Source organism: Callionymus lyra, chromosome 14, assembly GCF_982586985.1.
Source record: "Callionymus lyra chromosome 14, fCalLyr1.hap1.1, whole genome shotgun sequence".
In the NCBI taxonomy this organism is placed as follows: Eukaryota; Metazoa; Chordata; class Actinopteri; order Syngnathiformes; family Callionymidae; genus Callionymus; species Callionymus lyra.
The window spans coordinates 1,374,833-1,386,442 of NC_141831.1; the positions used below are offsets into that span (position 1 = coordinate 1,374,833).

The window sequence follows — 11,610 nt, forward strand, 5'->3', positions numbered from 1 at the left end:
GTTTCGTTCATACGTCACTGTTTCTTTCATACGTCATTGTTTCGTTCATACGTCACTGTTTCGTTCATACGTCACTGTTTCGTTCATACGTCACTGTTTCGTTCATACGTCACTGTTTCGTTCATACGTCATTGTTTCGTTCATACGTCACTGTTTCTTTCATACGTCACTGTTTCTTTCATACGTCATTGTTTCGTTCATACGTCATTGTTTCGTTCATACTTCACTGTTTCTGTCATACGTCATTGTTTCGTTCATACGTCATTGTTTCGTTCATACGTCATTATTTCGTTCATACGTCACTGTTTCGTTCATACGTCACTGTTTCGTTCATACGTCATTGTTTCGTTCATACGTCACTGTTTCTTTCATACGTCACTGTTTCGTTCATACGTCACTGTTTCTTTCATACGTCACTGTTTCGTTCATACGTCACTGTCTCGTTCATACGTCACTGTTTCGTTCATACGTCACTGTTTCGTTCATACGTCACTGTTTCGTTCATACGTCACTGTTTCGTTCATACGTCACTGTTTCGTTCATACGTCACTGTTTCTTTCATACGTCACTGTTTCGTTCATACGTCACTGTTTCTTTCATACGTCACTGTTTCGTTCATACGTCACTGTTTCGTTCATACGTCACTGTTTCGTTCATACGTCACTGTTTCGTTCATACGTCACTGTTTCGTTCATACGTCACTGTTTCGTTCATACGTCACTGTTTCGTTCATACGTCACTGTTTCTTTCATACGTCACTGTTTCTTTCATACGTCACTGTTTCTTTCATACGTCACTGTTTCTTTCATACGTCACTGTTTCGTTTATACGTCATTGTTTCGTTCATACGTCACTGTTTCGTTCATACGTCACTGTTTCTTTCATACGTCACTGTTTCTTTCATACGTCACTGTTTCTTTCATACGTCACTGTTTCTTTCATACGTCACTGTTTCTTTCATACGTCATTGTTTCGTTCATACGTCATTGTTTCTTTCATACGTCACTGTTTCGTTCATACGTCACTGTTTCTTTCATACGTCATTGTTTCGTTCATACGTCATTGTTTCGTTCATACGTCATTGTTTCGTTCATACGTCACTGTTTCGTTCATACGTCACTGTTTCTTTCATACGTCATTGTTTCGTTCATACGTCATTGTTTCGTTCATACGTCATTGTTTCGTTCATACGTCATTGTTTCGTTCATACGTCATTGTTTCTTTCATACGTCACTGTTTCGTTCATACGTCATTGTTTCGTTCATACGTCACTGTTTCTTTCATACGTCACTGTTTCGTTCATACGTCACTGTTTCTTTCATACGTCACTGTTTCGTTCATACGTCACTGTCTCGTTCATACGTCACTGTTTCGTTCATACGTCACTGTTTCGTTCATACGTCACTGTTTCGTTCATACGTCACTGTTTCGTTCATACGTCACTGTTTCGTTCATACGTCACTGTTTCTTTCATACGTCACTGTTTCGTTCATACGTCACTGTTTCTTTCATACGTCACTGTTTCGTTCATACGTCACTGTTTCGTTCATACGTCACTGTTTCGTTCATACGTCACTGTTTCGTTCATACGTCACTGTTTCGTTCATACGTCACTGTTTCGTTCATACGTCACTGTTTCGTTCATACGTCACTGTTTCTTTCATACGTCACTGTTTCTTTCATACGTCACTGTTTCTTTCATACGTCACTGTTTCTTTCATACGTCACTGTTTCGTTCATACGTCATTGTTTCGTTCATACGTCACTGTTTCGTTCATACGTCACTGTTTCTTTCATACGTCACTGTTTCTTTCATACGTCACTGTTTCTTTCATACGTCACTGTTTCTTTCATACGTCACTGTTTCTTTCATACGTCATTGTTTCGTTCATACGTCATTGTTTCTTTCATACGTCACTGTTTCGTTCATACGTCACTGTTTCTTTCATACGTCATTGTTTCGTTCATACGTCATTGTTTCGTTCATACGTCATTGTTTCGTTCATACGTCACTGTTTCGTTCATACGTCACTGTTTCTTTCATACGTCATTGTTTCGTTCATACGTCATTGTTTCGTTCATACGTCATTGTTTCGTTCATACGTCATTGTTTCGTTCATACGTCATTGTTTCTTTCATACGTCACTGTTTCGTTCATACGTCATTGTTTCGTTCATACGTCACTGTTTCGTTCATACGTCACTGTTTCTTTCATACGTCACTGTTTCTTTCATACGTCACTGTTTCTTTCATACGTCACTGTTTCTTTCATACGTCACTGTTTCGTTCATACGTCACTGTTTCTTTCATACGTCACTGTTTCTTTCATACGTCACTGTTTCGTTCATACGTCACTGTTTCGTTCATACGTCACTGTTTCTTTCATACGTCATTGTTTCGTTCATACGTCATTGTTTCGTTCATACGTCATTGTTTCGTTCATACGTCATTGTTTCGTTCATACGTCACTGTTTCTTTCATACGTCACTGTTTCTTTCATACGTCACTGTTTCTTTCATACGTCATTGTTTCTTTCATACGTCACTGTTTCGTTCATACGTCACTGTTTCTTTCATACGTCATTGTTTCGTTCATACGTCATTGTTTCGTTCATACGTCACTGTTTCGTTCATACGTCACTGTTTCGTTCATACGTCATTGTTTCGTTCATACGTCATTGTTTCGTTCATACGTCATTGTTTCGTTCATACGTCACTGTTTCGTTCATACGTCACTGTCTCCTCGCGCGTGAGGCTCTGAAAATAAACACAAACAAACTTCATTATCCATGAAATTAATATATTTATAAAACACTGTTTATTTGATATTGAACGTTATTTTTTAAATGTTAAAATAGCAGATTTTACAAAAGTTCGACTGTTAACAAGTATCTAAACATTTTAACTCTTTCATTAAACTTCGATTATCGTCATCGATCGATTAGTTTGACGTTAAAAGATTTGAAATGATTTTCTCACATGAACCTGCAGTGTCGTGTATTCGCCACAAGAGGGCGACACTTGACCATATTTCCATGATGGCACGTGACGAGAACAAAACACGTTCATAAAATGTAATATTCGTGAAAGAAATGTTTTTTTATATTAAAGGTTTTATATTTTAAAAGTTTTAATTTTACTTCATCTTCACAAAGATGTCGTTTGTGCGCCGCCATGTTTAATCACGTGTCGTGTGACGCGTTCAAATGCTTCTGGGAAATAAAGCGTTTTATTAATTGAACAAATAAACGGAGAAGTTTAAATTGTCTTTAATGTTTATTTTTATCTACGAACTACAAATTAAATTAACAAAAAATGTGATAAGATTAAAAATCTTCCTCATAGAATCAACCAGTGATTAACATTTTCATTTATGAATAAAAACACGTTTTGTTTGTCGGACATTTTAATTTAGTGATTTCACTTTAAAAGTATTTGTTTTGTTATATAATTATAATTGTTTTCTTAATTGTAGGTATTTCTGTAAGTAGAAGTTTTTCAATCTAATCTAATCTGAATGTTTTTTACAATTTATTTTATTAACAAATATACATAAATGTAAACGTTTTATTTAAAATGTATATTTACGTCATTTAAACCATCAACTTTTAAATAGCATTTATTTTTACCGTCTTCATAAAATAACAGTTTATTACTTTACATGTAATTGTGAATTTAAACGTTTCTTGAGACGAGGGTTCGACTGAAGGTCGAGCGTCGCCGCCTCAAAGGTCAACGAAAGTTCATCAGTTCAGCGGCTCGTGACGGACGCCATGAATTATTCAAGGTCAGGAACAACAGCAGCAGAGACTTCAGAGGTTCCTCCGTCAGATCGCGTTTCATGATCATGGCATTATTAAAGTGGGGGGGGCCTGAAGCCTTGAGGCTCCCCAAACTAGGTTCACGATCCTTCAGCATGACCTTCGACCTGCTGAGAACACAAGGGGCGACACAGAGCTCGACTTTGAAGATTTAATTTATTAACTATGGTACATTTCAGCTTCATCTTCAGACACGGAAACTTCGGCTTCTCTCGGCACAACTTCATGGTTACAGCTAATTTAAAACAGGGGGCTTCGTCCGGCGCCCCCTGGTGTCTTCTTTTAAAATCATGCACGGCCTTCAAATCAGTCACAGAAATGGTAGAAATGGATTCAAGATCGAAACACACACTAGAGTCTCTAACACGCACTAATGGGCGGAGCCTCCCAGAATATACAAGTCAGTACCGGGCGGTTTTCAAAATGGCGCTCGAGGTCCGTGTGGCGTTCAGTAGTCGTCGGAGGAATGTGGCGTCGAGCCGACCGGAGTGCTGCATTCAAGGACCCGTTCAAAGGTCGAGATTTATCGTTTCGTTTTCTGTAGGCATCAGCGCTCTGGTTGATAAATGTCCAGAATCGTCCCCGACGAGGTCAGTGAACGCACCACGAGGGATATGAAGGTTTCAAACGGTCTTTGAATGCAGCACCACCAGGACGTCTAGATGTGATTGACAGCTCGAGAAATTCCATAATTCTAGACACACACGTCATCAAGTGATGACATCATCGCGATGAATCTCCCAAACATCACGTCGACCAGAGGGGGGCAGTGTTGTCAGGCCACGCCCCCCGAACACGGCCGCTAACAAGCTAAGCTAGCATGAGGAGCTAAAAAAACAGCAGAAACACAAGTTTGTACAAAAGTCTTTACACGCCTGCAGATGACGCACACAACGCTACGCTAACAAAACAAAGTGCTTGAGATACAAAACCATGTAAACAAAGTTTGACTGACAGTGCGTATGGCTGTTGATGTGATGGTTCTAAACCCGTCAGTGGGAAAACAACAGTTAAAGTGCGACCCGGGATGACCCCCCACGTAGATGAACCTATGCTACCAAGTGTTGCTCGAAGGACCTACAGATAAATCCAGTACTTTCAAGAGACGCTTCTCAGCAGGACAGCGCCCCCTACGCTCCGGTCGCACGGACCACACCGAGGCGTGTGAAGGTCCAGAACCTCACGGCACTTCACGGCGGCTCACAGTGTCTCCTGCTCGGCGGGGGGGTGGTGGGGGTGAGGGTGCTGGTGCAGGGGGGGCAGCATGGACTGCAGGGGGGACTGCGGGGTGGTGGGGGGCGACTGCTGCAGGGGGCTGAAGTGAGGCGTGTTGTTCGGGGGCGACGAGCGGTAGCAGGAGTAGGCGGAGCCCAGCGTGGTGGTGGGCGAGGCGGGGAGTCCGGCCAGACCGGTGGGCGAGTCCAGGAGCGGCTGGTTGTAGAAGAAGAAAGCACACTGGTGGATGAAGGTCTCGATGATTGTCTGGTAGGTGCGCGTGGCCGTCAGGGCGTCCATGGTGGAGAAGTCGGGCCTCATGAGCGTCGGCCAGAAGCAGATGGACAGGTTCTCGCTGGTCATCAGGTTCAGCCGATTCAGCTGGGAGACCCTGAGGAGGAACATGTGGCGTCAGGATCCAGGTACGAGTCGCTCAGACTCTTGACCAGGTTTAACTAAAACCGGTCGTCGGTTCCTGAGGTTCAAACCATCGCTCGTGGAGGACAAATACTAGAGTTTACTACGAACACTTTAATGCGCCTGATGGTCCAGAACATACGGTACCAGGTCCACCTGAGGGCCTGAAGAAACATGCAAGACTTACTTGTTCAAGTGACTCGTGACGTATCTGAACGAGTCGTAGTTTTCCCTCGGGAACCTCCTCAGCACGTCCTTCATGGTGTATAACCTCTGCTCCCTGTCGTTGATCTCTGCACACACACACGCACACACACACACACACACACACACACACACACACACACACACACACAGGCGTCAGTCGACCCAACCCTCCAGACTCCAGCAGAGAAGACCCTCCCAGACCAGCAGGGTTTGCTTACTGAAGGCGTCCAGCAGGTCCACCTGCAGGACACAAGGCACCAGAGGCTCAGGCAGCTCGGAGAAGAAGCTCTTCAAGGCTCCAGCCACAGTGTTGATGGAGAAGTCTTTCTCCACCAGGTCCAAGCCGTGATCTGCAGAAGACACCCGTCAGAGAAGACGTCCTGGAGGTGTGGTGGACCCAGGAGACTCACCCTGCTCGAACTGTCTCTGCATGCTCTCCATCTCGGACTTGTTGCCGCTCACGCGGTACAAACCCTCCGTGTTCAGGCCTGGAGCAGATGTTCGGGGCGAGGTGGAGGTGAAAACAAACACACGGTCAGAACCTGCTGCGACACAATCATCTGAGGACGACCCACCTGTGGTCTCGATGAACCGAACGCACTTCTCGATGAACAGAGGGATGGGTCTGTCGGGGGACACCACGCTGGCCAGAGGAACCCCGAAGTAGACGGTCTCCAGGGGCTTAGGAACCGCTGAGCGAGCCTTTGGTCGGGTTTTCTGTGGCAGGACGAGTTCACTTTAGTTCAGTATTTAGTTCACTTTAGTTCAGTATTTAGTTTATCTTTGGTTCAAACTACAGCAGAGAAGAAAGTATCCTTCAAAATATGGATCCAGATGGTTATCACCCGTTCCTAGTCGCGCCCTCAAAGTTTAACCTTCAGCTTTTCAAATCAATAATCAGGTAATAACCATGTTAGTCACAAATGTTTTCATCCGGAGGCATGTGAACCTCTGTACCCTACATGTTCTAGAATGATGGACCTAATGAAGACCTTAATCTGAGACACTTAAGTTAAGTCCATCAAGTTGAGTATAACAAACACTAGAGAACATGTTGATGTGAATCAAGATCTTGATCACAAGTATTGATCCAAGAAAACATGATGATGATGATGATGAAGAATCTATACGAACCTTCGCCGTCCGACGAAGGCTCTTCAGGATGTTTCTCTTCTTTGGATCTTCGTTCTCCTCGTTCACCAGACTTTCTCCTTTCAGGGTTCCGTAGTCCTCCTCCTTGCACTTGGGAAGAACTCCCATCTCGTCGTCGCTGCCGATGAAGCTGCTGCGGAAGCTGCTGAACTTCCCCAGACGCTTGGATCGGTCTCTGTAGAGACGAGGCTTCACACCGGCCGCCGAGAACTTCCTCCTGCGCTCCAGAGAACTGCTGTCGGCTTCGCTGTCCGACCCGTTTCCATTGGAGTGCATCCTGTTGGAGTTGCGGATGGTGATGATCTTTCCCTGCGTGCTGTCGTGCGGCACCGAGTAGATGATCTCTTCGTTGCTTGGACGGGGCTTTGAAACGGCGTCGATGGGTTCTGCGTAGTCGGAGGGATCGTAGCCCACGTCCCCGCCCGGAACCCAGGTGACGGCGGAGGGCAGGGAGCGGCGGTGACCGAGCGTGTCGATGTACGGGTTCCTGCTCATCTTGCGGTAGTCGAAGGTGACCCCGGGCTTCACTCGCACGTGAGGCGGCACTTTGTTGTTGAGTTTACTCTCAAAGTCTCTGATGTCGGAGATGACGTCACTGGAGTCCAGGTCCTGGATGTTGTAGCCTCCGCCGCCGTGAGAGGAGAGCGTTCCATCGTAGTACGGCGGCGACGGGTCCACGTCATCCTCCGAGTCCAGGTACATGGTGACGGGACTGGGGGAGCTGCAGCGCGGCGAGTACACGTTCTCGTTGGTGCACGCTTCAGCGACGTTGTCGTACATGTGAGTCGCCTCCACGATGTTGCGCTTCTCCACGACCTCCATCAGAAACGGGTGGAACATCTCGATCCTGTGCAGCCCTCCGACCACACCCCCGGACCCACAGACCACGCTGTTGAAGCGACCCTCGATCTCGTGGGCGAGCTCCTCGCCCTGGATCAGCTGCTCGCGAGCGTAGTCGCTGTCGGTGAGCTCAGCCTGGCTGTCGCCCACCGCCAGCAGCTGGACTGGGATGATGTCCTGGACCTCGCACAAGAACGCACACAAGGTCTCCAGCGAAGCCTTTCGAGTGACGGAGTAAACGGCGAAGTATCCGTGCACTAACCTGCTCTTCCTCAGAGTGAAGGAGGCGTGATATGACAGCAGCGAGAGCTCGATGGCCACCTTGTGTCCAGCGATCGTCTGCTCGACCAGAACAGAGGTACCGTTGTTAGACATGGGCCTGCAGTGTTGGTGCATGAGGAACGGGGATAGAAATTGTTCTACATCGTAACCGTCTCCGCACATTAAACAAATGACGACTCGAAGATCTGCTTCTGGAGGGGGCTGGTGAGGGGAGTCTCTGAGGGGGTGCTCCTGGTACAGCGGGGGGGAGCTGTTACTGAAGGACGTGCTCCTCCTGATGTCCAGAAGACTCCTGAGCACCTGGTTGATCTGAGACTCGTTGACATTATGACCATAGCCGACCCCGGGTGACGCAGGGTCCAGGAAGCTACACTGCAGTCTCCTCGCGACCTGCTGTCCCTGCGTGATGAGGTTTAAGGCAGTTTCTCCACCGATGTCCACATAAGAGCCGACGCCTCTTTTGGTGACGAGCAGCAGCGACGTCTGCAGCTGAGCCAGCTGGCTGTCTCGACGCCCGAGGGTCGATTCTCTGACTCTCTCCAGGCTTTCGACCACGTAGGACAGAGACTCTTTCGAGTTGTACAAACACAGGCAGCCATGAGGCGTGAACGTCGGGGTGTGGAAGGAATTGACGGGGAGTCGAACGTTTCCCTCAATGGGCCTCAGCGTCAGCTCGTACATCTTGCCGTCCAAGACGTACCAGTCGTCGTTGGTGCAGAGGGCTCGAATCTCATTGGCAAATTCTCTAGCGAGTCCGTCTTTCCCAAGAATGACCAGATTGATCCGGTCGGCCTTCGTGTCTCCGAAGTGAGCCTTCACGTCGAGGAAGGGGTAACAAGACGGGAAACGTGACGCCAGCATCTGCTCGATCTTAGAGTCGACACAGTGGGGGCTGTTGGGACAAGTCTCCTTCGTTGGGTGATAGACAAAGTGGATATGTTTCAGGACTAGAGCGTCTCTTTCAGCCGGTAGTTTCTGGAGGGCCTTGAATCTCTGCTCCTCTCCCAGAACCTCCTGGATGGCTCCCATCTTCTCCTTGCTTGGTTTGGCGTCGACCTCCAGCTCATAGAAAAGCTCAGAGTACTCCAGCAACAGCTCTTGGAAATCTTCTTTAGCGCGGTCAATGATCTCTTTCTGGTGCCGGTTGTAAAGGTCCAGGTACTCTGACTCCTCCAGCCACTGGTAGAACTCCTCGTTCATGATGAAGCTGCGAGCCTCCTCCCACGGCTTGCCGGGCGTGACGAAAGGGGACGACATCAGCTTCTGTTTGAACTCCACCCGAAGCTCTGCTCGCCTGCACTCGTTGCGCAGATGTTCCAGGTGGGTGTTGAAGATATCCTCGGCTTCTGTGGTCTCCAGGAGGTCTGACGGGATCCTCTCGTCCTCCATGTTGTCGATGTGAGACGTGTCTTCCCAGGGTGAGTCTTCCAACACCACGAACCAGTGGGTGAAGTGCTGCTTCGACTCCAGAACCTTCTGGACCCCAGACCAACTCAACTGATCTATTTCATCCAGATCGGGTACCAGCGAACTAAGTGCTAGAGGAAGAGTGCTGACGTAACTTCTGCGACGTCGTTCTATGTGCTCTTGCTTCAGACGGTAGACGTGCTGCTGGAAGAGCTTCTTGCATTTGGCCGTCCCCTCCAAGAAGACGTACTCCTTGTACTCTGGCGAGGTGTTCATGCGCCGGCTGGTGTTCAGCCAGGTTTCATTGTGATTCTTCACGATACGGTTTATTAACCACTCGTAGCGATCCTTGGCGGAGGCGATCTGCTGACTCTGGAGCTTCAGCGCCTCGAAGTAGGGGATGATCCTGGGCTTCCCTCGACCTTTGTCCATGAGCTGGACCAGCGTGAAGAAGGCAAGGTCCACGTTGATATTGGAGCGTGCAGACGTCTCCACGACAGGCAGACTCTTCTTCGTGATGGCAAACGTGTGAGCATCTTTGATGTAGCGTTCGACTCCTTCGTCGCACTTGGTGAGGACCAGCACGATGGGCTTCTTGGTCTTGCTGATCTGGCCGTACAGATTAGTGACGAACTTCAGCTGGTCATCGAAGTTGCGGTTCATGCCTCTGCTCACATCCACGCACAGCAGGAAGCCGTCGACCTGCAGTTTTCCTTCAGGCATTTGCTTCTGCTCGAAGTCCTGCTCCAGGCCCAGCTGGTCTGTGCAGAAGTACATGAGCTTCTCGGCCGACGCCAGCTTGGTCGCGGCGGCTCGTTTGATGTAAGGCTGCATGGCCGTGCTACGGTGCGGCTGAAAGGTTTGGTCGTCGATGAACTCCGTCTGCTCCACAACATGCATTCTGCACTCCGGGCCTTCCTCCAGAACCCGGGATACCTCCCCCCAGAACAGGAAGTGGTCATTGTTAACCACTCGACCCCCAAAGTCACTGGTGCTCAACACAGACGTGTGGTCCAGGTAGAAGTCGTCGGCACTGGACCGCACAAACCGGTTGCACAAGCAGGACTTTCCAACCCCGCACTGACCCTTTTCCTTCTCTGTTCCTGACAGACCCAGAACGATCAGGTTGTAAATGGGTGATCGGGCGTCTTGCTTCTTGGCCATCATACTTCACTCTGGCTCATCCTGCCGCTATCAGGCACTTGGAAATGGTGGTTTGTCCATAAAGTAGTTAATCCTCAGACAGAATCAAATGTGTTCTTCTGGACGTGGTCGAACAAGACGATCTGAAGACGCCTCTTTATTCTGCTTCTGTCAGGACCTGTTGAACAAAGAAAAACTATATCAGACTTGAAGTTTTCCAAAATGATCCAAAATGGGCTTTATGGTCATTAGTAGTTAGTTGGTTTAAATACACTCAGAGGTACATGTAGCTTAGACACATGACAGATACTTACACCCAGTGTCGTTACAGTAACTCATTCTTCTCACGTAACGACACAACAACAAACGAAGATTGTGAAAAGGTTCCAGGTTAATGAAGACCATGTCTCAAACCCACCAGACAACGAAGCCTAAAGTGCCCATAAAAGAATTAAGTGTCTTTGATGACCAGGTTCAACACTAGTTACTGTAGTAACTTTCACTCCTCCGTCAACTTCACACAGGTACTGACCACTGCCGCTCAGACCATACAGAACGATGACATAGATCTGGATCCGTCTGTCGAGAACAACGTTCAAGTGATGCTTCTGGAAACTGAATCAATTTTCAAGTCAAATTGTGCATCAAGATGAGAAACATGTTCAGTCCGGATCGAACCAGAACATCTGATGTAAAACTAAATATACGCCTCAGTTATTGACGTGACGAAGCTCCGACAGTCATTCTGGGACAGGAACTAATCCATTCAACTTACAAACATCATGGAGGGAGAGAGAAGATCATCAGCTGATCACAGAGAAAAGAAGAACCTCACAGATGTGAAGGTTTAACTTGAGCACGAAGAAGATCGTGAGGTTCATCCACTCGCTGAGACACTGACATCATCACTGACGGCTCAGGAAGTCCATAGGATTCCAACTGCGAGGAGATGGGCTTCGATCCTCAAACACATGGACCACTGTCTGACGGTGGGCGTGGCTTCGATCTGTGCGGCACGTTTGTTCAACACGACTCAATGAACGCTTCCACGAGGCGTCAGAGAAGTGTCTCGAGAAAACACACCGGAGCATCTGATTGGTCCAAGAACATGAACATAGTCAATAGAT

At 47.6% G+C, this 11,610-nt stretch overlaps 1 protein-coding gene across 1 annotated transcript in view; it reads right to left on the bottom strand.

The window, feature by feature from the left end:
• Positions 1–3,957: 3,957 nt before the first annotated feature.
• Positions 3,958–11,610, bottom strand: part of arhgap35b (Rho GTPase activating protein 35b) — a 10,799-nt gene continuing 3,146 nt past the window's right edge. Inside the window, exons 2-7 of the mRNA XM_087807026.1 lie at positions 6,794–10,661; positions 6,235–6,376; positions 6,070–6,147; positions 5,878–6,009; positions 5,640–5,745; positions 3,958–5,426 (exon numbers count right to left, since the gene is read on the bottom strand). Coding sequence (XP_087663152.1) covers positions 5,021–5,426; positions 5,640–5,745; positions 5,878–6,009; positions 6,070–6,147; positions 6,235–6,376; positions 6,794–10,507 — 4,578 coding nt within the window. The 5' untranslated portion in view covers positions 10,508–10,661 and the 3' untranslated portion in view covers positions 3,958–5,020. The remainder of the gene's footprint in view (positions 5,427–5,639; positions 5,746–5,877; positions 6,010–6,069; positions 6,148–6,234; positions 6,377–6,793; positions 10,662–11,610) is intronic.